At 43.3% G+C, this 27643-nt stretch overlaps 2 protein-coding genes across 7 annotated transcripts in view; both read left to right on the top strand.

Annotated features, from left to right (window-relative positions):
- Positions 1-23829, top strand: part of Tut7 (terminal uridylyl transferase 7) — a 56215-nt gene extending 32386 nt beyond the window's left edge. For 3 of the 5 annotated variants that reach the window (XM_055629162.1, XM_055629161.1, XM_055629160.1), the window contains exons 16-29: positions 309-409; positions 3084-3141; positions 5093-5196; positions 6531-6620; positions 7047-7160; positions 7326-7403; positions 7935-8112; positions 9996-10043; positions 10127-10218; positions 10798-10913; positions 12317-12642; positions 15047-15111; positions 15424-15487; positions 22508-23829. In XM_055629162.1, the coding sequence (XP_055485137.1) occupies positions 309-409; positions 3084-3141; positions 5093-5196; positions 6531-6620; positions 7047-7160; positions 7326-7403; positions 7935-8112; positions 9996-10043; positions 10127-10218; positions 10798-10913; positions 12317-12642; positions 15047-15111; positions 15424-15487; positions 22508-22575 (1502 nt within the window). In that variant the 3' untranslated portion in view covers positions 22576-23829. The remainder of the gene's footprint in view (positions 1-308; positions 410-3083; positions 3142-5092; positions 5197-6530; positions 6621-7046; positions 7161-7325; positions 7404-7934; positions 8113-9995; positions 10044-10126; positions 10219-10797; positions 10914-12316; positions 12643-15046; positions 15112-15423; positions 15488-22507) is intronic. The other 2 variants (XM_055629164.1, XM_055629163.1) reach the window with 2 other exon arrangements.
- A 1681-nt stretch (positions 23830-25510) lies between these two features.
- Positions 25511-27643, top strand: part of Isca1 (iron-sulfur cluster assembly 1) — a 14512-nt gene continuing 12379 nt past the window's right edge. The window contains exon 1 of one of the 2 annotated variants that reach the window (XM_055629273.1): positions 25511-25689. In XM_055629273.1, the coding sequence (XP_055485248.1) occupies positions 25609-25689 (81 nt within the window). In that variant the 5' untranslated portion in view covers positions 25511-25608. The remainder of the gene's footprint in view (positions 25690-27643) is intronic. The other variant, XM_055629272.1, reaches the window with a different exon arrangement.

Here is a 27643-nt window from a genome sequence, read left to right as displayed (position 1 = left end):
AAAGATGTTGGGCCTGGCAAGATAAATAACCTTGCTTCCAAGCCTGATGACCTGAGTCCTGGACCCACATAATGGAAGGGAAAAAAACAACTCTTGCATGTTCATCTTCTCCTCTGACCTCCATATGCACACAGACACAATAAATAAATAAGTAAATAATTGTAAGAAAGCTATTTTAAAGAGCACAATTATGAGACAGGATAGCTAGCAGTTGGTATTTTGGATTCATGAAAGGGCCATTTTTAAAATAAAAAAAAAATTAAATGTACTCAGGTAATGAGCTATTACTTGTCATCTGTCCCTAACAGGAACTAAATTGAGCTTGTTTGGCTCCTCCAAAAATGGATTTGGGTTCAAACAGAGTGACCTTGACGTCTGTATGACAATTAACGGACATGAGACTGCTGAGGTACGGTTGCCACGTGAACACACATGTGCTGTGAGCATGTGGTTAGCGCCGTCCTCATTGGCAGAACTGCGAGGCATCTGGAATGTGCCGGGCATTCCACATGCAGTGCACCAGGAAGCACAGCCTCTGGCACCTGCGCTGACAGTCTTGGAGGGGATGTGAAGAGCAGAAAGCTCTGGCTGGGCATGGGTGGTACACACCTGTGATCCCAGCACCTGGGAGCCTGATGAAGGAGGATTGCTAGAAGTTCAAGGCCAGCCTGGGCTACATAGCAAGGTCCTGGCTCACAGAAAAACAAAAATAAAATGAAATAAAAGCACAAAGCACACATATAGACTAAACAGCTTTGCAGGTTCTTGCCAGTGTAGCACAAACTGGACTGGATTATGTGAAACCAGACCACCTTCACCAGTGCCCTTTGGCTTGGCCACTAGACCAGAACACCTACACACCCACCCCCACTCCCCACCTCAGTAATCTGTGATGTTGGTTTGCTTATATATGGTGAATATTAGCTTTATAGTTCAAGACCTGGATCTGAGACAAACTTGGTCTTACCACCACAACATGTAGATAATAAAAATAATAATTTCTGTTCTTTATTCCTTTGGGAAGTTCTGTCTTGGGTGGCTTGGATTGTGTGTGTCAGGAGACAGCAGAGTACTACCTTATGCTGAAATGCCCCTCAGGCCCTGGTTTTTTGTTTTGACTTTTTCCCTCTCTTCTTAAAGATGGGGTCTGCTGTATAGTCCAGGTTAGACAGAACTCCTGATCTTCCTGTATCAGACTGAGTCCTGAGATTATGGCATGTGCCATCACGCCACTCTAACAGCCTATTTTCATAGTTTTATTAGCATAGTGCCACACCCAATCCTGTATGTGTTCACTGTGGCTGCTTTCTCTCTGATAACAGAATGAGTCTGAACTGTCTGGAGTCAGTACCTTCTGCATGCAAGGCGGGGCCTATACTTGGAGCCACACCTGTCGCTAAGGGGTGCTTTTCAGACATGATGGTGGTGTAGACGCCAGTTATCTGATGACTATACTGCCACTGCTCGGGAGCTCTCTGTAGCTTTCCTGTTTCTGACTTGAGGAGAATACGGAGAAAAAAAAAAGATCTACCTAGAAGTGGCGAATGGTATGGGGTGAGATTAGGTCTATCATATGGAATGACCCACTCTATCTCCACAAGGTTGATTCTCATTTATGTGGTTTATAAACTACTTTTGACAGTATTTTTTTTTTATTTCAGTTTATTTACTTTACATGCCAAGGGTATACCTTCCCTCCTCTCCTCCCATTCCCTCCTTCCCCTTTCTTCCCCACTCTTTCCCCACAGAAGAAGGGTGCCTCCTCCCACATATCAGCCTTCGTCAGCACATCAAGTCACATCAGGACTGAGCATATCCTCATCCCCTGAGGCCAAGCAAGGCAGCCCTGCCAGGGGAAAGTGATCCAAAAGAACAGAGTCCATTTTAGAAACAGCACCCCCCCCACACACACTCACCAGGCTCCCCATATGAAGACCAGGCCGCCCATCAGCCACATGTGTGCAGAGGTTGACAGTATTTCTAACGTAAAATTATAGATATATTGTAGGGTCTGTATAACCTTCAGAAGGACTTGAGACAGTAGGGCTCACAAACATGTCTGCATGCCAAGGCACGGTGCTGTGTGCTTGTTTCCCAAACCTCAGGAGTCATAGGCAAGAGGGCCTGAACTCTGAGGTCAGCCTGGGCAGCACAGAGAGACTTTGGTCTAAAAACAACAAAAACATAAAGTACTATTTGCCCAAAATACCATTTCTGATTGCTGTATGACTTTAATTTTAGCTAGTCCTACCAGGAAGTAAACTGAGTTAGCTGTCTTTCCACAGCAAGTCATCAGTTCTTAAACTGTGCAGCCCTGCCCAGCATAAATGAGGCAGAATACAGAAACCCTCGTGCACACCCATTCGAAGGTAATTTTCCAAGTGAGGAATTACACAGATGGAAAAAGGGAAAGTCCTCATGGCTCACAGACCTTTTAGGAAGCTCTGATTTTGGCATTTGTACATCCAAAAGGAATTAAGACACGTTTAGAGGTTTACATATCTTTAGGGTGTTTCCCTTTCTCAACTGAAAGGGAAATAAAAACTATCTGAAGTTGGGCTGATGAGACAGCACAGCAGGTAAAAGTGCTTGCAGGGAGACCTAATGACTGCAGTTCATCAGGCCCTACCTCTGACCTACAACCCCAGCCTGAATCCCACAATGGAAAAAAACTGACTTTAACATATATAATGTCCTGACGTGTGTGTGTGTCTGCACTCAGCCCCTCTCCCTCTAGCTCTCTCACATATATACACACAAATAAAAATAAGAAAATCTCTAAAGGCGATAGGAAGAATCACAGTTTAGGGCTCTGCCTCCTGTTTGTTGTTGCTTTGTTTTGGTCAGACCACAACCTCTCACAAGCCAGGCAAACACTCTAGCACTGAGATGCATCCCCAGCCCTTGCCCTTAGTTTGACTAAGCTACCCAAGCTGGCTTTGAACTTACTCTGCAGCCCAGGACAGCCCTTTAATTGGTGACTGTCTTATCTCAGTCTCCTGAGTAGCTACGATTACAGGTATGTACCAACAGACCCAGCTTGTTTTCTGATTTAGCTTCCTTTGTTTGTGCCTTTGCTGCAGGGGTTGGACTGCGTAAGAACTATTGAGGAACTGGCAAGGGTCCTCAGAAAGCATTCAGGTACCTCTACATACATTTTTTTTAAAAAAAATAGTTTTTATGTTTTCTTTAGGGTTTTATATACTTAGAATTTCTTCATGCCAATAAGTAAGTATGCTGACTTCTTTATAAATATGTACAGTACTGGTATCATTAAAATGTTCTGTGGTCTAATATGGAAGAAAATTGGTAGTAATACTTGTGTATGTTGGTGCTAGCTATTTTGTTTGAGAACAAAGTGTAAAGGTGAACAACATGACCCCCTTTCTTGTAGACACATTTATTTGCACACACAATGGTGCAAGTTCCGTTGCATGTTGAGAAGCTGTTTTCCTCAAGTGAGAGTCCATCTCTAAAGAAAAGTTTTGTGTGGATTCCCAGGTTATGTAAAGAAGCTGAAGTTCCTAGAGTTGATAGTGTTTAGCTTTTAGTACTAAGGTGGACTTTGACATTTACTGTAACTCACTCTTGCTTGCTCTGGTTCTCTTTCTGGATCACTTGAGTTGAGACATACTGTTCCTTTCCTTGGCATCATCAATGTATATTTCATAAGGACAAACTATGTTCACTGGTTGTTTTTAGAACAGAAATGACTCTGTGTAGTCATTTATATAGAGAATTATATAATAGAAATGGAATATAGATCACACACAAAAAAGAATTTAATAGCAGCTACAGGGCTCCACTTAAAACCTAATGCCTTTAGAAGCAATCTCTCCAGCTACATATGGTATTGAATGCCTACTATGTAATTAGCAGTGTTGGTTTTTTTTTAAGGACAGCAGAAAAGTGAAAAGGCCTGTGTCTCTCTCTTTATTGCAATGGGTAGAAACAGAATCCTTTGGAATTATGAAGTAGAACCAGGGTGACATGCAAGGGATAGGTCTTCAAGAACAGGCTTGTGAGTGTCAAATTATACCTGCAACGACAGATTCCCTAATGAGAAAGGAGTGTAGCAAGTTGTGGAGGTTCTAGACTTCCCACTGGTTTTGTGTCCTGTTTTGCTTGCTTATTTGTTTGCTTGTTTTACATTTCCCTTTTGCTTCCTTTACCTGCTCTTACTCTAACTCTTGTCTAGACTTCAGCACTGGCAACTGTGGAATCAGCAAATAGGCAGATGACTGCTAGCCTGACATATGCTCAGGCCAGTGAAGGGGAAGGTGCTCAGGCTTCCATCTGAAACCCAGCTCCACAGCTTACTGCCTGCATGTTTCTGAGTGACATCTGAGGTCTCTGCCTGAGGTCTCTGTTCCCCTTGTGTAAGATGAAGTCTGGTTGTGAAGGGTCCTCTGTGAGGCCTCGTCAATGTAGGACCACAGGAATGGAGAGCACCTTATTCCCATTCATATATAGAAAGTGTGCGTTCCTTCATTTAAGCCCAGGTGTTCTTCAGGAGTAGCCAACCACCCTGCTTTTATCTTTGTCCCTTTGGCCTACTGTTGGCCAGAAGCATGGGTCAACTCTCTGGTACATGATTCTCTAGTACTTATGCCAACTCATTGGCTTCTTTGTCCTCAAGGAATAATTCTGTTTTTCTCCTGTTTCTTATAACACATTTTCCTTCCTCCCAAGTCTTTCTTTTTCCTCCATTGCTTCTAGCTCTGTGGCGACTACTGTGTCAAGCATCGAGACCATAGCTCCATAGGCCATTAATCAGATGTGAAAAGTAGTGGAACCCGTGTGCAAGCCCCAGTGGTTCATCTGTTGAAACAGCCCCCTTGCTCACACACTTTCACATTTTCATTAGCCAGCTGGTTTGTGGAGTGTGACAGTGGACTTTTTGGTTCCTGTGATTCAAATATTGGTGTGTTTGCAAGGTGTCTTCCTAGTTACTTATTAACAGGATTCTTTGATTAGTTGTAATGAATACAATGAGACAACCAAAGTTAGGTTTTGTTTGTCATGGAGGATTAGCATGAGAACCATCTCTCCCAATCTGTTGTGTTTATGCATGCATCTTCTTCCCTCACAGGGCTAAGGAACATCCTGCCTATCACAACAGCAAAGGTGCCCATCGTGAAGTTCTTCCATCTAAGAAGTGGTCTAGAGGTAGACATCAGCCTGTATAACACACTGGTAAGATTTCCTAGGGTTGGGCAGCCCATCTTTCTTCCATCCTTTTTTTAGAGTCTTAATGAGGAGCCTTGCCCAATCTGGCCTCTCACTTGCCATGTTGTGAATCTCCCATTTTGACTTCTTGAATGCTTTTTTTCCCCCTCTGTTTGCATGCTTCCTTCCAATCCTCCTCCTACCCAATCTTTTTTGCTTTTGGGGTGGGAGTGTGGGTTAAGGCAAGATTTCATACTTCAAGGTTAGCCATGAACTTGGTGTGCAGTTCATGGTGACCTTGAGGTTCTGCTCTTCCTTGGCTCTGCCCCACAAACAAGTGCTAAGATCCTACCATGCCTGGTGTTTCAGGCATTTTCTTAGGGAGATAAAGAGGAATGAGTATCTCTTTAAAAATAAGTAAATAAGTGAAAGGAGACATTCATTTCATCTTTTTTACCCTGTCTTTTTGGTTGCTCAGTTTTAGCCCCAGACTAAGCAGCTCTTTGTCCATGTTTTACTTACTTTGAGAATTCTCTAGTGGTTGGTGTGTGCCTTGTAGTGTTCTGGGGCAGGGGGTATAGAGAATTCAGTAGCTATTTTTACCCATGTGGGCTAAGAATGTAGCTTTCTGGTAGTATATTTGCCTACCATTCCATCCCCCGTTCATTTCAAGTCAGTAAGTTGGGAAATAAATACGAAGCTCTGCAGTTTAAGTGATAGAGAGAGAGAAAAAAGAGAGAGAGAGAGAGAGAGAGTGTGTGTGTGTGTGTGTGTATGGGTACATGTAAAAGAGAGGGATTGTGTATGCACCTTTCTCACTTCAGGTAAAGTCAGCAGCAGGCTTATCTGCCTGCCTTGAACCTGGCTGTAATTTGATCTGTGTGCTACATCCCTTCTTTTTGGCCTCTTACTTGGCTGTTTCGAGGCCCAGTGGGACCTGAGAGCATTTTACACAAATGAAGCCACAGCGAAAGGGGGAGAGTTTTACATCTACCTGAAGGAAACTGCTTATTTTATTTTATTTCATTTCACTGTCTGGTTTTTGAGACAGGACCTCTCACCCTGAGAGTGACCTTAATTCCTTTCTTCTGCCTCCCATCTCTCCCAAGTGCTAGGATAACAGACCTATGTCACCACACCTAAGTAGTGCACTTCTTTATTTTAATGGCCTTTTTCCAGTTTGTTAATGATTTGTTAATGAAATAAAAAATTACATATATTTGTCATTATCTCTTAGATTAACCTAGTTTATTTCAGAAAGAAAAAAAAAAGAAATCTAAACCATATTGCAGTACAAACCTTTCCAGGTCACATGGTTCCACATAAGTGAAAGTTTCATGGCACACTTTTCTTTTCAATAGGCTCTTCATAACACAAGGCTGCTTTCTGCGTACTCAGCCATTGACCCCAGAGTGAAATACCTGTGCTACACCATGAAAGTGTTCACAAAGGTGAGTGCACTGCTGCTGGTGACTTATCTGGAAATTGTTCTTCATTTGCAAACCTTTTTGAAGACATAAATGTGACATTACCACCCTGCACACGCAGTGGAATAGCTTGGAACTTGCTGTGTAGACCAGGCTGGCCTCAAACTCACAGAGATCCTCCTGCCTCTGCCTCCAAATGCTGGGATTACAGGTGTACACCACCATGTATGACCATGGTATTTTTTAATTTTTCATGATACTCTGCTGTGATTAAGAGTCCACTACTTTCTCAAGTTCAGTTTGATTTAGGTTAGGTTGGTTGCTTTTGTTGACATATTTTCATTTTGGAAAATGTCATTATTGTATTAGTTCCGCAGTCAGGTAGTGGTAATAGGGTGACTGCAAGATGAGTAGAAATGGTCTTCAGAGTGTTGTCTCTCCTCCCTCTAGATGTGTGACATCGGAGATGCGTCCAGAGGCAGCTTGTCATCTTATGCGTACACTCTTATGGTGCTATATTTTCTTCAGCAAAGGTCTCCACCTGTCATCCCTGTGCTTCAGGAGGTAGGCCGCAGGAGACTGTGTCCTCTGCAGAACTGGACTGCGCCTGAGCATCTGCCTCTGCTAACATGCTATAGTTCTGCAGTTAAATCTTTAACTTTTCCTAGATGCTTTTGAATCAACATGTTAATTTTTACTCTATAATAATACTTTTAAAATTAATTTCAGATATACAAAGGTGAAAAGAAGCCAGAAATACTTGTTGATGGCTGGAATATTTACTTTTTCGATCAAATAAATGAACTGGTGCGTATTTTAAGAATAAAGATTTTCCTAAACTTTGGCTAAAAGTTGTCCTGTTCTGTGCTGAAGATGGTCATGATGTAAAGTTGTCTACTGTGACCATGAATACTGGCATTCACAAGTGTCTTCTTTTTAATCTGGGGGCATTTACAGGCACTTTACCCAGGGTTTCATCCCTGTCAACTAGTTCTTAGTAGTTAGTCACTATCCCAAGGGAACATGCTTTTGTTGTGTGGTTCCTCCAAAGACTTTGTGCAGATGTGTACCGACTTCACTGGAGCTCTTCACTTTCTACAGATTGCTCCGCCATCATATTCTGAGATATATCATTGCAAATTCTGAACTGTCTCTACCTTCAAGTCTTAGAGTAGAGATGAAATGACTCATATAAATGCTTTTTTTAAAACTTGGAATAAAACTTAAACAATGACGTTTTATGTATATAAGCCAACTCCTGAGGTGCTGTTAACTGTTAAGGTAATACTGTTAACACTTTATGATAAAGTGACATCTCTTGTTCCCTTCTGTCTGTAGCCCACTTATTGGCCAGAATATGGAAAAAATACAGAATCTGTTGGACAGCTGTGGTTGGGACTTCTGCGCTTCTACACAGAGGAGTTTGACTTTAAAGAACACGTAATCAGCATCAGAAGAAAAAGTCTGCTTACGACTTTTAAGAAACAGTGGACCTCAAAATACATTGTTATTGAAGGTATGAATAAAGTCCAGTTAGTGTGCATCAGAGCCTTTTAACTTGAACAGTGAGTGTAAACTGTGGCTCCTGGCTCTTTCCCCAACAAATCTCTTGTGTGGCAGTCACTGCACTGCTCCCTGTAGTGTGAGTGTAGCAGCCCTGCTTTGGCCACACCACTCTACAGGTTCTGGGTAGAGCCTTGCATGGGTCCAAAGTCTTCATTGAGCAAGATAAATTTCCACGGGATAATAGGACCACAGCAGAGAGGAGACAGCTTCAAGAAAGTGGGATGTTTAAAACCTAAAGAGAACTGTTTTCTAGTTCTTACTCTGTTATAATTTTTTTCTCTTTGTTCATGGGTAAGGGCATAAAACATTTCATACTAAATGTGTAAACTTTAATGTGAAGTTCCACAGCTCCTGATTCAAACACCTATTCTGCATGGTTAGAAATTCATTGAGTTGTATAAACTTTGGATGTAGTTAATTTTGATGTGTGATATTTTTATGTATTTTCAAGGTTTTTTTATAAAAAGTTTAAAATTATTTTAAACTCAAACTACAATAAAACTTTACTGAAGATTGGAGAATGCCACTAGAAAAGAATTTTTAAGACTTTTCCTTACTGTTGAGAAAAGGATTCTCCTGTGATGATTTGTCAGTGTTGATCAAAGCAGGGAAGGCCTTTTCTAGCTGGGCATGGTGCCCAGACCTGTGCCTCCTGGGAGGCTAAGGCAGTTGAATCAGGTCTCCCTATGGAATTCAAGGGTCCATTGGAACCACTGATATTTATAGTTATTTGTTTCTACGTGGTAGAAATTTAATGTTTAAGAAGACAAAATGAAGGTTAAATGCTGTAAGAAGAGCTAGGAAGGGGCTGAGGAAATATCCTCTTGATCCATAGGACCCTTGTTCTTACCATTGCTGGTATCTAGATGTTGTGTAAATTTTATGAGTACTTCCTTATCATGGGTAGTTGGATGCAGTGCTCAGCCTGGGCTGAATCGTGGTGCCTGCTTTACTCACTGTCTTCTTCTGTGTTGCTAGATGTATGCAGTCCATTACATGCCCTTGGAGGGCTCTAAATAGAGGCATCCTGGTTTTTCCCTTTGCCTTTTTCAGTACTGTCTGAGGAAGAAAATTATATCTATCTTCATATGATGACCAAATCAATAGTCCCATGCATATTATGTTGTCATCTGCAAAATAATACTTGGGTTTAGAAGCAGTGCTCAATAGAGATGACTCACTTACAGCCACATCTGTTACACCTGCTTCCTTCTGTAGGTCCTTCCACTGCATCTAGCTCTTCATGGTTCTTAGGATTCAACCTGAAGTCTTAACAAGTGTGCAACAAGCAAGCACTTTACACACTCAACTGTCTCCTTGGCTGTTGATAGTCAATATTTACCATCACAGCGTCACTCTGTAGCTCAGATTGCCCTGGAATTCGATTATATAGCCCAGGCCAGCTTCCAATTTCTAGTCTTCCTGCTTCTGCCTCCCATGTGCTGAGATTAGAGGCATGACATGCACTTCCACTCCTGATTTATCTATTTGTGACTTCTGTTGCAAGCACAACATGGATATCATTAAGTCATCTGGTTAATGAGTCTTCCTCAATATTTTTCCAGAAGTAGCCAACCTGTATAATATGAAAAACTTTATAAAGATTGTCAATATGACGATCTTTTCAAGATGACAATAGTGCTCTTTTCTGAGTAATGCCTTTGGGAGATCTTGCCTTTTATGTAGGTTTGTCTGTTGCTCAGCTGTGTGTAACTCTTACTAATAAGCAAAGTAAATACACTTTTGTCTTGTTATGTGTACCTAGGTTATGGAATGAATGGTGGCATTTCCTGATTTATTATCTTATTTGTCTCTTTAATTTTCTTTACTCAGATCCCTTTGATTTAAATCATAATCTTGGTGCTGGATTATCGAGGAAAAGTAAGTTACTCTTACTTGTAAATTTGGTGCAATCTCATGTTCTCTTAATTCATGTGATTGAATTCTTACTGTTTTCTTTATAGTGACAAATTTTATAATGAAAGCTTTTATCAATGGAAGAAGAGTATTTGGAATTCCAGTCAAAGGACTTCCAAAGGACTACCCCTCAAAACTGGTGAGTTTTTGTTAAACATGTCAGAAAGCAATTAAGATGCACATTTTAAGATATTGCTCTGGACATTTGCAGTGGTGCTTCTCATGCTTGTTCAAGAGCTCCTTGGCCTGCACAGTTAAGATGAGTCCTTTCTTCAATAGGTGTGCAGGTGGGATGCAGCATCCCACAGACTCCCGCAGCAGATGCTGAGGCACCCCTTCTGTTGCTTTTCCTTATGAAGCCACACACAATACTAGCATGTAGCTCCTTATTTGCTTGAATATAGAATTTGTACAGCGTATATCATGTTTTTCAGTTCACTGCAGTTTAGCCATTTTGTTTCCTGACACCCTCAATTGGCCTCAGCTTCTCCTGTTATGTTGAAACCAATTTTATGTGTTACTTGCCAGTGTCCTCCAGCTTGAGGGAATAAAGAAACAGGGCTTAGGTCAGTCTGTATCAGCTGTGCCTCTCATTGGTGTTAAGGTCTTGTTTGGGATGAGTGATACAAATATTAAAATACCAACTTGTTCCCACGCTGGTTGTGTGGTGTGTTGTGGTCTTGTTTGCAGTTCCTTTTATTCAGCTTTGTTCTTGTAGGCATACTTTTTTGATCCAGATGTCCTAACTGAGGGAGAGCTGGCTCCAAATGACAGGTGCTGCCGAATTTGTGGAAAAATCGGACACTTCATGAAGGACTGTCCCATGAGGAGAAAGTAAGCACATGCTCCGAAGGGGGGCTTGTCTTTATTTCTTGAACTGGTTTCTAAATGTGGGTCTACTTCTACAGGGAAAATGAGCCTGTGGAATCAAGCAGCTTTCAGATAAACAAGTTCTTTTTTTAAAATGAAAATAAAGTGAGCTATCTGTGGCTGGGGTGCAGATGCCGGAGGGCTGGCTCCTATGAAGGTGACTGTCTTCCAGACCAGGCCTTCTTCCTAGTTTGGGGTGTGGCATATAGTGTTAAATCAGTTTAATCCTTAGTGATTACTCTCAGGAGGACAGTTGCTGGGCACCTGGCTTCCTCCTGATGATGTTATTGAGAGGCTTGGGGATACTTTTCTGGTCTGCTTGGGTCATTGTTGTCCTGGCTGACCCTGGCATTGCTTTTAACTAAACAGTGCTATTCTCATTTCAAAACTCACTTAAACAAAGTAGATCACAGTTCAGACTTGAAGGAATACTTAGTGATCAGCCGGACTAAGTATGGCGCTGTTTACTGTTACTTTCTGTACTGAGAGGCTGAAGCAAGGGAATCATGGGTTCAAGGCCAGCCTCAGCTACAAAGGGAATATGAAGCTAGCCTGACTACATGTGACATTATCTCAAAAAAGAAACCAGTGGGGCTGAAGAGCTGGCTCAGTAATTAAGAGCACTTAGTGCTCATGCACAGGACCCAGGTTCCATTCCTAGCACCTGCATTTGGTGGCTCACAACCACCTGGAGCTCATTCCAGGGTCTCCATGGACATTTACATGTATATGTGCATATGCATATAAATTAGAAAACAAAGTAAAAAGGGACTCTGACATTCTTGAAGCTGAACCTCCTTAAAACCATTATTAACTTTTTTTTTTGTGATATTCAAGTCTTAAAAAGCAAATTCATCAGAAAGGCTGATCAGCACCCCACTGTGTGCCTGATTGAGTTTCATCACACAGGTATCAAAGCAGGCATTAAGGTCAGGAGTCTCACCAATAAACACTGGCTTGAAGCACTGGTGATAGCTCTGTGTCAAGACTTTCACATTTGCAATTTCGGCCAACTCCAGAGTAGGTTGTTAGGAAATTAGTGCAATAGATTGAAAATATACAGACTTGGGTTTCTTGTTATCCCCAGCACAGTGCAGTGTGCCTGTGGGAGAGAGTGGGGGATTATGCATACAGCATACATTTTCTATAAGGGTTGGACGGCTGTGAGTTTGGGTTTCTGAGTGGCCCCCTGTTACCCAACCCCTGTCCACGCTGAAGGACAGCAACCTTAAAAGAGGAGCCAGACTGGCAGAGTCTAGATTTCCTTTTCACACTGGCCCTGGTTATCTCTACATTTGGACATGTCTCGATATTTTGTTAAGTTTTTGTTGATGCTTTTCCTATTATTAGTATTTTATCTTCAATAGAGTGAGGCGACGGCGAGACCAGGACGATACCCCAAACCAAAGATACTCTGAGAGCAAAGAAAAACGAAGCAAAGAAGACAGAGAAATTCAGAACAAGTGCACAGAAAAGGAAGTGTCAACAAAAGAAGATAAGCCCACACAGTGTGCAGCTTCAAAAGCAAAGCCAGCGAGGGCAGCTGTCGACCTGGGACGGGAAAAGGTTCTCAGGACACCAGCAGAAAAGTGGAAGAGACAGGATGACAGGGACTTAAGAGAAAAACGGTGTTTCATTTGTGGAAGAGAAGGACACATTAAAAAAGAATGCCCACAGTTCAAAGGCTCTCCAGGTACAGATAACCTCTCCAGAAACCTTGATGTTCATGTCCGAGGGGTGGTAAAGCTTTAGAGGTTTTTACATTTTGTATTTGTTTTTTAAGGAATGTATTTACTCGGAGAAGATTTTGTAAGGAAGCGACACACACCCCCTTCACACCTTAAATACTCATCCTCTGTAAGACTTATTCCTGGGTTTAGTCTTATGTAAGCCTAAGATTATCAATGAAATGACAGTCTGCTCATCTCCAGTCTGTATAAACAGCCTCAGTAGCAAGTAAACAAGTCACAAGGAGAGGCGTGCTGCTTACTGTGTCAATCTGATCATCAAAGCGCTGCCTAGACCCAGGTGAGGTGGTAGCCAAGGGAATCTCAAGATACTGATACTGCCATGTACAAATGAGCATGTTTTCATTCATCTACTCTAAGCAGGTGAGTAGAAAAGAGAATCAAAGGATAGTGACAGTATTCAAACTAGGGTTTTAGCCCTTAGCCCACCATTCAGAGTCAGCCATACATCTTCTGGATGCAGTGGTTCACATATATAGTCAAAGCTACTTAAGAGGCTGAAGCAGGAAGGGCATCTTAGCCAGGGACAGTGAGACCAGCCTGAGCAACATAGTGTGCTTTCTTTTGAGCAGAAAGACAAATTAACCGGGAATATTAACCCTTATGTTGCTGGATATGAATAGGTTAAATGTCCAGGATGGACCTTTTTAATGGATTGTTAAGAGTCTGAGTACCTTTAACCTGTGTAAGTTACAGTCTTCAAAATAATGTATATACTGTACTGATTTGTAACATAAGCCTGGGTGAAACTGGGTAATCATAGACAAGGAACACTAGAGAGTAATTGTCACTGCTCATTTGCTGAGGGTGTTAGTGAGGGCATCTCTGTAGTTCTTCCCTTTAAAGACCCCTGTGCTGGGAGCACTGATACACTCTTCCATTTTATTATATTGAGTCTGTCAGGCAGATTTGTCTAGATTCTTAAGACTGAAAGTTTTAGATCTCCTATTCTTCCCCCCCCCCTTACCCATTTTTTTTTGTTTGTTTGTTTGTTTGTTTTGAGGCAGAAACTCACTATTGTAGTCAAAGCCAGCCTAGAATTTGATATGTAGCCTGAGCTGGCTTCAAATTCAGAATCCCCCTGCCTCCTGCATCCTAGGATTACATGCTTGTCCTTATTTATTTTTTAAGGAGCTTTATAGAGAGAATTTATTTTAACATTTTCATTTATTTTAAATATGCGTTAGTATTTATGGATAATATGGCTTTGGTAGGCTCCCACAGCTCCTTGTTCTTCTAAGGAGCTCGGGACTTAACCCCAACATTTGCCTTGATTTTCCTTTATAAGAAGGAGTCGCAGTTTAAAGAAAATAAAATAATGGACTATGTTACTATTCAGTTAGCATGTTACTCAGGGTCAAAGTAAGTATAGTTAAAGATGATCTCATTTAGCTAAAAAAGTAGGCATCTTAAAACAGTTGAAACTAGACAATACAGATACAATTAACTTAGCTTCGTCTAAATTATTCTTATACACTATATTTGAGAAAAATTCAGGTTTGTGTTTACAAACAGCATGAAGCAGATCTTTGTAAGTCCCCTCCTCCTCCTCCCCTTCTTCCTCTTTTCTCCCTCCTCCTCCTCCAACATAGTCGTCCTATACCACTTTTCAGGTACATTCCATTGTCTAGTAAGAAGCTTTAAGTTACTGATCAATATATCTTAAAATTGTTAGAGCATGGCCTAAAGAGATAGCTCAATTAGTAAGGTGCTTGCACAAGGACCGGAGTTCTATCCAAGCATGCACATGGAAAGCCCGACATTTGTAGTGGATACCTTTAATCCTGGTGCTGTGGGGATAGGGGGGACAGAGATAGGCAGATCCTTGGGGCTCCCTAACCAGCTAGCTTAGCCTGACTAAAAAAGGCCCAGTGAGAGACCCTGCTCCCCAAAACAAAATGGATTGCTCCCAAGCAATGAGCTCCGAGGCTGATGTCTGGCCTCTACAGACACATGCCCACCCATCACACATATGAATGTGCACAAACATGCATACACACAAGTGTAAGAGTGGTAGCCCAGCAGGACATCTGGCTAACATTAAGGGTTAGCAACCTTAAGAAAAAGCCCTGCTCTAGAAACCTGGGAACTTCCTATGCAGCATTTACAACTAATGTCAATAGGGAGCACATGAGAGCAGAAGGACTCCCGGGGCTAGAGTGTGGCAAATGGCTACTTGGTGGTAATTAAAATAAATTGGATCTTTCTGTCCCCAGATTGCCCTTCCCTATAATTCCTTCCGTGGACTGTGTGGAATTCCATCAGAGAAATCTTTCTTAAAGCATTTGAGAACAAGTCTGTTGCTTTCCATTTAAAGTAGGAACGAAAAGTGTTCCTTTCTTTCTGTAGGTTTGTGTAAGTCAGATTATGTGTCTGCATATTCTTCACCTAGCCCTTTGAGACCAGTTGCTCAGGTAAAAGCCAGCCTAAACCCTCTTCCTGTTCTCCCCTGAGTCTTCTGGAGTGCTTGCAGCTGTGCGCTGGGCCCTGCTGGCTGGCCTGTGGTGCTCACTCCTTCTGTATACCCCATGTACTGTGTGGTAAGGCTTGTTGGGCACTGGTAGTAGGGACTTGCTGAATGGCTCCTGCATACATGTCAGTCTCCGACTAACGTGCAAACTTCTGCCACCCACGTGCCTAACCTCAGCTCCTCTTGGATATGGTTTGAGGCTGTGTCTGTTGCTTTTACCTTCAGTTTTTGTAAACCAGTCTATTTCATTTTTTAGGCAGTGCTTTTACATGAAGACAAAAAGAAACAAAAAACAACCATATTTTTGAGTCCCCAGTCAGGTATGTGGTTTTAAAGGATCAGATGTCTATTGTTTTCTTCTCTGAATATTTTACCACATGCCTTTGAGAGTCTTTCTTTCCAAGTGGTTCTCGATATCAGAACCTCTCAAGGGAACTTTGAAACAAACAAACGAACAAACAAACCTCTTTGCTTGTTTTCACCTTATACTCTTGATCTTAATCCGTAGTCAGTGGGTAAGTGCAGCCTGTGTAGTTATCAAACACTTCAGGTGACCTTGCCTCCCTGAGGAAAAATTCCTACCCGCGTCGATGGACTCCCTTCTTGTGCATTTTGTGACTGCTGTGGAATCTTGCCCTTGCTGTTTTCTTCTTGTGGAGATTACCTGCCATGCTCCAGAATAAGGAAAGAAAGTTAAAGCCTGAACCCTCCACTTTGCATCCAAAGAACTATTTCATTTATTTATCCCGTCAGTAAATATCTATTGAGACTCCCTAAAGGCAGGGCAGTGAGCAGCAAAGCCCTCCTCTACACTCTTGTCAGGAGTAGACAAGAGAGAGAAGTAAGCTACAGTAAAAGATAACCATATGCTGGCAGATGCTTTAAACGAGGAAAGCACAAGCTGAGTGTGTAGTGTCCTTTCTAATAAAAATCATCTTGAGTCAGCTGAGTCACAGGAAGTGAGGCCGAGCCGAAGGGAGACAGACACTGTTAACTGTTCCTGCTATTCAGCCTGAGACAGGCAGGAATGGTGTTGATGTGGGAAAGCAGTGGGAGATGAAGTTGGAGGAAATGAGTCTAGTGTCTTGAGACTCCAGCAGTGATGGAGGGTCTGGGAGGATTCTGCTAAGTGAGATGAGAAGCTGTTGGAGACTTCTAGTTGGGGCAACAGTGCTGTTTGAAGTCTGTAGAAGGCTAGGACAGGAACCTGAAGCCACCAGCATATTTACCAAGGTAGAATTGAGGTGATGGCTCAGGTGTGGGAATGTAGAGAGTGTTGGGGAAGACAACCATGCAGTGTATGGATGTTGTGATTAATGTATTGGGTGGTGACAGGAACACACAGTGAGGCTCCGATGTTACTACAATCTTTGCCCAAGAACTAGAAAAATAAATGAAAATGTTATTGTGCTGGCAAATTTTTGAGGGAGAAATAGACGTCTGTTTTCTAGTGGTGAGCTTAGGGTAGCTGTGTGCAGTTTCAGGGTAGAGAAGTCGAGTTGCCAGTCCAATATGTGAGCCTAGCATTTTGGTCCAGACTACAGAAAGGAGTGTTAAGTGTTGTTGGTGTGGGGATAGCATTTTAAGCCCTGTGCTGAGGGAGATGTTGTAGCAAGTGAAAGCACCATTGAAAAAAAGGGAAGCATGTGGACCTTGAGAATAAGGCAAACAGATGGCCAAAAAGGAGCCAAAGGAGCCGGAGCTGAGCTCAGAGGACAAGTGAAGGAAGCTTTGTGAAGTGCTGTTCAGAGCTCTGTGTAGAGGCTGAGTTCGGCCTTGGGCTTGGCATCTGGGCTCACTGAAGCCTTTGCAAAGAAGCTTTGGTGACTAGATTCAGAACTCCATGAAAAGGAATTAGAGCCTGCTTAGCCTGGACTTTGGTATCGAGGGTGGACCCCCTGTGCCATGCCCCAGGCTTATGGAGGGATGCTGAAGAGAACATGGTGGAATACCAGGACAGGACAGTCTTTTCCTGGGATTTCAAGTGTTCTGAGTCTCAAAAAAGAAAGGGAAAAACTGAGGTAAAAGAAAGTAATTTTGTTTTTCAGCATTACTGTAGGAAATACCAAATCAGTAAAGCATGTTGTATACAACAGAACCTGCAAGGGGACAGCCTAAGTAGCTTTCATTGGCCAGCCTGTCCTGGCCCCTCTTCATCTCTCTAAAAAGAGGCTAAAAACGAGAGGGCAAGCACAAAAAGCATGTGCTTCAGTCCCACCAAAGTTCTTGCGTCGCATATTTAAAAATGAATGAGGCCAGGCACAGTGGCACACACCTGTAATCCCAGCACTTAGAGAGACAGAGGCAGGTGGATCTCTGTGAATTTGAGGCCAGCCTGGTCTACAAAGCAAGTCCAGGACAGGCAGGGCTACACAAAGAAACTGTGTCTCAAAAAATCAAAACAAAAGAATGGGAGGATTTTTATGTATATGAGTGCTTTGTCTGTGTGTATCTATGTGTGCCCGTGTGCATGTTGCCCGTGGAGGTCAGAAGAGGGCGTCAGGTCCTCTGGAACGAGTTACAGATGTTTCCAAGCCACTATGTGGGTAGTGGTCCCCTGGCAGAGCAATAAACACTAACTTCTGAGCCATCTCCAACCCCAGAAAAGTGAAATTTTTAATGAGAACAATTACTGCAACAGTATGACAGGTGTGGGTATGTAGAATGAATACTGACATGTAGAACACAGCTTAGCTGCAGTTTCCAGTATCTGTTGGGGAATCTTGGAAAGATAGCCTAGTGCTGCAAACAAAGTGTTCACTTTTGAGTGTTGGCTTTGGTAGAGTAACAAGTCTCAGCTAAAGTCAGACCATGGCAGATTCCCTGGCTCCTCAGAAGGACGAACTGTCTTTCCTGGCCTTTCAGGCGTCTGTCCAGGCAAGGACACTGACCACATTCTGGGAAAGTTGAGGAAGCCTTGCTGGGAATGTCTATTATCTCTACGAGGAATGCTGTTCATGGGAGAAAACATAGTGGAATTATTAATGTGCCTGACTCCTTAGATTTTTCAGTACCAAAAGAACTTATCTTAAGTATTTGCAATTATTTTACTTTTTCTAATGAGTGAGAGGAAACATTGAAATTATAGCAGATTTTTTTTTTAAGTTAGTGTCTCGTATAGCCTAGACTAGCCTTAAATCCACTGTGAAGCTGAGGGTGAGCTGCACCATGAAATGCTCCATATATGGTAGGCAGGCACTCTACTGTCTACATGACATCCCCTGGTGTCGGGTCTCTTTACACAAAATTTAAAGTAGATGGGAGTTGAGGTTGGTGTGCAGAATAAGGGCAGGTCACTTAAAAGGAATCTCTAAATCTTCACTGCACTTAGACCTGATGGAGAACATTGTACGTGATAAGCAGATAAGCAGGGGAAGGCTTAAGGGAACAGGAGCTCTAGTAGTTCTCAGGAAGATTTGTAATTGTTCTTCATGGACACATCATTTCAAAATAAGTTTTATTGGGTACACTCCAAATCCAGTAAAGAGAAGTGAAAGGGCAATGACACCCCACAGTTCAGCTTATTATGGCTGCAGTGTAACTACACTTTCAGATGAGCTCAGCTTTCTGGACGGATGTGAGCAACAGACACCACCAGCCAGTGAGATATTTTTTCCCATAGATCTAGAAGTTTGCAGATCATAGTGTGCCATGTGTAGAGACCAAAAGATGTTATTTTAAGCAGCTCTGACCCTAAGCAGATATTCCCAAACATTTTACACATGACAAACTCTGAAGTCCCTGATGCCGGGCATAGAGGGACAGAGTGTAAACGTCTGCTCCAGACTATTGCGTGCTTCTGGCTTCCACTTCATGTGTTGGGGACACTTCTTGTCCTGCATACACCTCAGGTCTTCAGCTATGAACCAGAGGCCATTTGCTGACTGCTGAAATTGCTGAGGGGCCATGTGCAAACACTTGAGCAGCTGTGGGTGTGAGTATAGAGGAAAGGTTCCTGGTGGTGGTGACTACACTGACCTTATCCCACACAGACCAGCCTTGCTGGACTTGCGAGTTTACACAAAGTGGAGTTCTGCTATAATTTTGCAAGTTTTAAAAAAGTGGGAGGAAAAATGTAGCTGTTAGTTATATACCTGGAAACAGCATGGCCAACTGACATTTACTTATAAAATTATTAGTTATTCATCAGGGTAAAAATTCTGTAGCTGAAAAACTTACTAACTTAAATTTATTATAGGAAAATTTTATTACAAATTGTATTCTGCTTTCTATAAGAAAAATTATAGATGGCTAAAATTTGTTCTTGCTCATAAAATAACTGAAGAAGTTAATGACAGCTGTCAGGCTGACCCATCACATGCAGGTGTAAATTATGTTGTTAACATGCACTATCTCTGTTGTAGGTAGAACTAGTTTCCCTTGAGCTCCTTTATAGACTGTGCCTTTGACCTGCTCATAAGTGTTGAGTGAGCATGTGTTAATGGAGAGCTATGCTCTTACCTTTTGACTTTGCTGGTCTTGGGGAACAGAAGCATTTCTGTGTTTCAGATGTCTCAGCAAATATTACTTGTTGTTTTAAATAATTATAAAGACCACTGAGGAGCTGGAGAGATGGCTCCGTGGATAAAATGCTGCATACTATCATGAGGAGCAGAGTTTGGATTTTAGCATTTATGTAAGTGTTAGGTGGACATGGCAGCCTGCTTGTAATCCATCATACAGGAGGCGGAAGGAGAGGAGCCCCAGAGCAAGCTGGAGAGCTAACTAAACCTGCCTCAGTATATAAGGAGAAAAACTATGAGGAGGGTATCCAGTATCAACCTCTATCTCAATATGGGCACGCGGGCGCACACAAAATGTCCAAACACAAATGAACAAACATGTACAAACGTGAAATGATATCATACACACAAGCATATTGGGGGTGGGGAGAACAGGGTTTGATTGGCTCAGTGTTTTTTGTTTGTTTGTTTTTAATCATTGGACTTTAATCATTGGTCGATGATAAAGTTTTATATCATGTACATTGGTGTTTTGTGTGCATGCATGTGTGTACGAGGGTGTCAGATATTGGAGTAACAGACAGTTGTAAGCTGCCATGTGTGTGCTAGGAATTGAACCTGGGTCTTCTGGAAGAGTAGTCAGTGCTCTTGACCACTGAGCCATCTCACCATCCCCTGTGCTTTTTCATTTTGAATATGTAAATGGTCAAAATGTTACAGAATTGGATTAAAATTTACATTATATGCACCAACTTATATGAAAATGACTTTCATATAACAAAATAGGGTATTTCCTCTTATCTTTGGATACTCTGTCTCTTTGTCTTTATTTCTCTCTATCTCTCTGTCTCTCTCTCTCTGTGAGTGAGTGTGTGTGTGTGTGTGTGTGTGTATTCCTTATGTGTTTGGTTTTATAGTTTGTCAACACTGAGAAAGAAATTCCAGTAGTCTTAATGAGAGCAAATGAAAAGCAATAGAAATACTTAAGATCACTGGTTCTCAACCTTCCTAATGCTGTGATCCTTTAATACAGTTCCTCATGTTGTTGTAACCCCCAGCCATAAAATTATTTTCATTGCTACTCCATAACTCTAATATTGCTACTGTTACAAATCTTAATTGAAGTATCTGATATGTGACCACTGTAAAAGGGTCATTTGACCTCAAAGGAGTCATGACCTACAGGTTGAGAACCACTGCTTAAGAGATTAGGAATGGAAGATACATTTTTTGCAGATGTGAGGGCGATCTGGCTGCGACATCTGTCACCCCATTGATCGCCAGGGTTGATTCAGCTGATCTGGATGGCTAGGTGGGTTCTCCTTCCTCCCTCACTGCTCCATGTGTGTCCCTCCCAAAGATGCATGCTCAGTCAAAGAGGATGACCTTCCCCGAATAGAGGAGGACCCGTCTTCAGTCAAGGGCATACAAGTAGCTGCGCTCCCCTGACTAGAACCTCCAAACAAGCTCAAGGTCCATTTTTTGCAACAGTGCCACTTAGTTACCTGAACTCATTCTTAATTATGTGACCCAAAATCATATAGTGGCATATCACAGAAAATTATTTGTAATGATTATGTACCACTCACTGGAATTCTACAAAGTACAAAATTGGGATTTAGAGACATTGACATTGCTACGGATGTCAGCATTTTGTTTGCTTCCTGCATTGCTGTAAGAGTCGCCAGTGGGAACACAGTCATGGTTGTGTCCATAGAGCTGAGTCTGTTGTAAGAGCACAGTGTGCACCTCCATGTAAGAGACATTCTCACATTCCCATCTTCAAGATCTGGGTCAGCTCCCTGGTGACACCAGTGCTTGGGGTTGGTAGGGCTTCCTTCAGTTACAGCTGTCCCTCACAAACACACCCAAGATGTGTTCCCTGAGTGATTCTAACCCTGGTCACACTGACAGTGAGGTTAAACACCAGAGGCATCATTTCTTTGTACACTGCTTCTTCTTGAAGAAACTTGTGTTCATGCTTTTGAAAATACCTACTACAGCTTATACTCTTACTTTCTTTTTATTTACATTTAACTCTACAGTTCACATGGAAATGACAAAGGGGACAGCTGAAAAGGAAGCTAGCTTCCTTCTCCCCTCAAATATTATGTATTTGAACCAGGTATGGTGGTGGTGGCATAGTCCTTTAATCTCAGCACTCAGAAGCAGACAAATCTCTGTGAGTTTCAGGCTAGCCTGGGCTACATAATGAATTCTAGGCCATCCAAGGCCACACAATGAGGCTTTGTCTTTTTTTTTTTTTTTTAAGTATTTGACATGATACCTGTTATTAAATGCTTTGTATTCTTCTCATTGGTTTGAATAAAGCCCTCATTATATAGTAGTAGTTATATGTGCTCTCTCGAGTTCTCAGATCTCTAGCCTTGTTCCACTGTAAGTGTTGTAAGGTGTGGCTGGTTTCACTACTAAGTAATTCTCATTCCTGTCCTTCCCTGTAAGTACAGTGAATTTTATTTTCTCACTGTACATCCATAAGATCTTACTAGACTTCTAAAGGGTAATGGTATGAAATATTAATTTCTGGCCAGAGAACTCTTTGTCGTCTATTTGGTTGCAGATGAAAAGAATGACCTATGTAAAAAAACTTTCAAAACGTTGGTTTCCTCCTGCCTCAGCGCCAGCCTAGGAATACAGCCTGCAGCTGCATTAAACAGGCTCACTGCAGCACTGAGGAAGCAGCGCCTGAGCACTGTCTAATGCCTGTCTGCATACTTGTTCATATCTAGCTAACTACTGACCCAGGGCAAATGCCCTTTCTAGTGGGACATACTTCTGTGAGTAGCTGGCAGTAAGTATTACATGACTTCAATCCAGTAAATTGTCATTTATGTTGGATTTTGTTCTCCCTCCTAGGTAGCCTTTCCAGTAAATATATGACTCAGGGGAAAACCTCAGTGAAGAGGACGCAGCAAGAATCATGAGGGAAGGAACTGCAGCACTGGAAATGGCCACTCAGGTGTCCCTGTCCACTTGGAAAATTAGGTTCACGTCCCAGGACATAGTGACACATATCAGGCTTCAACATAACAGTTGGGGAGGTGTCGGAGTTTTTAAATTTTTAATGAAATTGTTAATGAGGAAAAGAAAATCTTTAATACAGTCTTAACCGTACCACCAATCTCCAGAGGTTTGAAGATTTTAATAGAAAGTCAACTTAAAAAATATATAACTGGGGGCCAGTATTCAATGACTGCAGTGTCATGGTTTTTAATCCTTCCAAAGCACACTAAAAATAGTGTGCTGCACCAGAGGAGTCAGCCCTCCTTTTCGTACTCTTCCTTTTATGATTTCCAAGAGGGCGTTCTATTTGTCATTACTGGATTCGGGTGTTGATGCACATCAAATACATGTGGACTGTACTGCTATACGTAGGTCTACGAGCATTCTTCATGGCTCTTTGTAGAAGTGATGATGTGCAATGCAAGCGCCTGTCGATATGGGTCTTGGTGGACCACAGCACCACCAACACATCTCTGGGGGCTCCCTTCTCTAAGTAAATTGACATAGAACTGTTGTTCTCATAAAAATGAAGTCATAAAAACAAGTATTCCTATTTGCTGGTTTAAAAAAGAAAATTTCAAGGGAAAATGAGAATAAGAGCACTTTTTACTTTTTATGATGCTCAGCGATTAGGATGGAGAACTTGCACAAACCTGAAGATCACAGAGGCTGCTGTCTGTGCCAGTCACAGCTTTGATTAGCATCCTGGGTCTGACTGGAGCCCTCTCTAAACTGTTTCTCTTAACTTCACACGCCTTTCTGAAATAGTACATAGTCAGAACTATGCCTCAGTTTATTTATCATTTTGAAATAAAATCGAACTTTCAACCTGTAATTTTATCCACATTATTTTCTTATAAGAGAATCCTCATTAGAAAAATCAGTCAAAGATCTGGGACAGTAACAGTACAGCTCTCCTTAATAGGCTGCCTCTGAGGTTCCCCTTTGATGTGGAGCGTGTTGTTGATGGCTCTGCACTGTGCCCGTGATGCAGGAGGAGACTGGGAGCTGAGAGAGCTTGCTGAGGCCATTACCAGAATGAGGAGGACTTGGACAGTGCATATGTATGTGCACTTCTGTTCATATTATAGCTGTGGAACAGTCATGTCAAAATGAAGTCTGAGAATTTGGAAATCATGGTAAAAAAAAAATAAAAATGGTGACCAACAAACTCATGAGTTGTGCAACCCGGGTCTCCCTACTACGTGCCTGCTCAGCTGCTGTTTCGCTTTCCTCCTCCCTTGAGCTGTGAAGTGACATCGTGCCAGTCTGACACCGTGCCAGAGCAAAGCCACACCTATGTGGAAAAGCTCTGTGTGGTCTCTCTGCACAAAAGAAATATGTGACTAGACCAACCTGTATTCCTTGTAGTTATTTTTTACTTGGATTTGTGTGTGTGTGTGTGTGTGTGTGTGTGTGTTTTAACTTATCCCTAAATTTAAGAAACAGAATTACCATATTTTCTTCTATCCTTAAAAAAGGTTCCTACATTTTGTTTTGATTCTTAAAAGAAATTCTGCCCAGCAGGCTGAGTGCTGTTGGCTTACACTGATAATGTTGGAGAAGTGAGCATTCGTAGGCTGCCCAGGACTGGCTTCTTGCAGACACCACCAGGCAAGTCTGTCTTTAGAACTATCCCAGTTCTAAAACAATGGAAACTTGGAATCCAGGAGGAGTCCTGAAACCGTATCTTCACTTTGTAACAGTCTCTTGCTCACTGTGGACAGCTTTGGCAAGCTTCATGGTGAAAGATGTTTTTAGTTAAGTCTATTTTTTGTTTGTTTTGTTTTGTTTTTTGTTTCAAAGGTGGTTTCTATTTTAAAGGAGGAAAATGTTCCCAAGGAACAGATCCCTTGCAAGACAGATCGGTGAATGAGTAGGGTTCACAGTGTTGCAAGCATGGTGACTCTGCTCTTTGTAAAGCTATGAAGAATGGGTCAGAACATTTTATTTGCTCCTGGGCAGGTCTAGGCAGCAGCGTTGTGGAACATCTTACTCGGTCAATGTTCCAGCAAGGCAAAGCCCCCCCACCTCCTCATTAGGATGGGCCGGTCGCTTTCTATCCTATAAAAGGGAAACTGCCCCTTTTAGGTCAGTGAGGAGACCGCTCTGGGAAAGCACTTAGGTCTAGACCCGAGGCCAAATGCTGAAGTGCAGTACCATTTCCCTCCCTCAACCTTCCTGCAACCCTAAGGATGATTACAGCTGGTGAACACCTTCAGTACTCCCCACGCCCACCCCGTCCCAGCACCCCGGCAGCTGCTGCTGCGAGATAAAGGAGAGCTCCTGTTCTTACGTCAGCACGAAAGCTCGCCGCACAGGCCCAGAAGGAAGCCGCGGCGTGTCTGCTTGCGTACAGCTAATGAAATGGGAACCGCCGGCAGGCAAGGCTAGCTGAAGGTGCACGGGACCCGGGATCGGGACTCAAGAACTGGTTCTAACATAGCGCCCAGGACACTTTAAGTAAGGCTGGGAGAAAGCTACCGTGCCCGTGTTTCCAGCCTCAACAGTCGGAAGGCTGGCAGGTCACGTGCTCGGTTTCATGTACAAACTGCTACACAGTGTAGCATTTCAATAGCTGGAAACTGGTCGCACGGTGTCTATTCGGTTATTTCACTATTAGAAGGGCTTCAGGGTCAAAGAACCGTGTTCCCACTTCCGGGGGCCTGTCCTTAGAGTGTGCCATACGGAAGAAGCCATTCCACTTCCGGTAGCCCAGTGACCGCGAAGCCCGCGAGGTCACAGGTCACCTCCCGTGCTCGTCAGCAGTGACAGCCTGCGGCCCGGCCCGTCAATCACTCGGACTGACCCAATGGTGGAGCGGGGCGGGCGGTAGAGGGCGGGGCCTGCGGCGCCTGCGCAGAAGCTTGTGGCGTCAAAGCGCCCGCCGTGTCCATGGAGAGAGGCTGAGGTCCCACGCTCCAGCCCGAGGCTGCGGGCACCGCGACGTGGACATGTCGGCGTCGTTGGTCCGCGCCACCGTGCGGGCCGTGAGCAAGAGGAAGCTGCAGCCCACGCGGGCGGCGCTCACGCTGGTGAGTCACCTCGGCGTCCGCGGGGAGGCGGCGGCCCGGGGCACAGAGCGAGTCCGGCCCGCAGACTACGGCTCCCGGCGGGCCGCGCGCGGAGCTCGGAGCCGCGGACGGGCTGTGGGCGCTGCCATCGGGCGGCCGGGCACGGAGGTCACGGCGTTCTGGGACAAAGGTCACGCAGGGAACGCCCCGCAGCGCGGCGTAGCCATCCTGGAGGCGTTTAGGACTGTTATTTACCTCTGTCACCCCGGGAGGCAAGCTTAGGATCCGTATACAGCGTAAGACTGGAAAATCATTCTGTCTAGATGTCCAATATCCCAAAGAGGCTCTTGCCAAATAGTTAGTTGAAGTAAAATAGAAGGGAGTCGTGACCAAGTGGAAAATTCTTTTTTATGATAGGTCATTGCGTGGGTCCTTAAATTTGTCCCAATAGTCACACTGCATTCTTTCTGCTCTGGAGCAAGCTCGTTTTCATCTCCACAGGTATACCAGGGAATCTAGAATTATACAAGCACAATTCCGCTATGTTTCACCTTACTCGGAATATAGCAGAATCCTCATACAAGTAATAAATAGAAGGTCCCAGAAAAGTCGGGGCACAGGACAAGTTGCTGCTGCTGCTCTTGTTTCTGTTTAATTGCTTAGGTTTTGTTTGTTTTTTGTTTTTTATGTTTTTCAGAGCGCCATTTGGCATATTCTTACTTGAGAATTCGAGCTGTCCCTTTCTTTCCCATTCCTACCCTTTCAGCATACATCAAGACCTACTGTTCCAGGTCTTGACAAGAAATGAGTGGGTCACAGGGCCCCACCCTCCGTAGGCCATTTTAACCTGCTCTCTGACCCTGCTTGGTAATCTTCTGCTTCGTTATGTATCGTCATAGCAGATCTCAATTCACACCCTCCCCGAGTTGCCTGGCTCAGCTGTAGCATCTGTCACCTGAAACCATCCTTCATTCTGGTCCTAGAATCCCCTTTTGCTGTGATTTTCATAGGAGCTATGTCTCTAGGAGAGACATAGCACACAGAACAGCAGTGGAGCCTGTTGGGCAGGTGTTTGGTAAACATTTTGAAGCCCAGCACATAGCAAATGCAAAAGCAGTGAGGTGACCAAAGACCTTATGCTTGAGGGAGGGAGGGAGAAAGAGAGAGAGAGAGAGACTTGTGAACCAAATGAAACTGATAAGAGTTAGATGTTGCCTGGCCGCATCAGTTTGACAGCAGGGAATTTGACATGTTGCAAGGTCCGAAGAGTGCTGTAGAGTCTACTACAAGTCAGCCGTGGCAAGGAAAGGTGTAACAGGAAAACATGAGCACAGTTATCTCTTTTAGCTGATGTTAGTCCTGGACAGACCTGATGGGCTGGCACATTGGGTGGAGGGGTAGACTGGTGATGCCTACAAAGCAAAAGTTGGCTCCAGTAAGATGTGACTGGAGAATGTGAAAATTAAACCCCTCCTGGTTGCCAGGCAGCTTTGTAGCTCTGTCATCGTACCAGGCAGAGTTAGTACAACCCTCATGAGTAGAGGCGCGTGCCACACAAAGATCAACTTGTGAGTAAATGATGGCCGCTGGCTAGTATCCATGTTGATTGTGCTGAGAAGCCGGTTCACTCTCCACAGAAGGCGAGGGAGGACTTAACTTCCCGCACAGCCTGGTTGAGAGGGGCTGAGAGACGTGTGGAGGGACCTGTTACTTCACTGGAGTAGACCAGAAGATTGCTGCATATGCTTCAGAAGCTGTTACCAGGAAAACCTGCAGGGCACAGCCAGATTTCTAGTGCAGTGGTAGAGCAGCTGCTTAGGGTATCAGCTAAAAGAGAATGATTAAGTTTTACAGTCGTTAACTCTTCGGTCATTAATTTAGTACCCCGTGCAAATATTTAATTACACCTAAACCACTGAACTGTAAGACTGAATGCATGCTGTCTAACAAACACCGGGGGGGGGGGGGGGGGGGG

This window comes from Psammomys obesus, unplaced genomic scaffold (assembly GCF_907164565.1).
Source record: "Psammomys obesus unplaced genomic scaffold, mPsaObe1.curated_primary_1811, whole genome shotgun sequence".
Taxonomy (NCBI): Eukaryota; Metazoa; Chordata; class Mammalia; order Rodentia; family Muridae; genus Psammomys; species Psammomys obesus.
The sequence above is the reverse complement of the archived record's forward strand: the minus strand, read 5'-3'. Positions and strand labels throughout refer to the sequence as shown.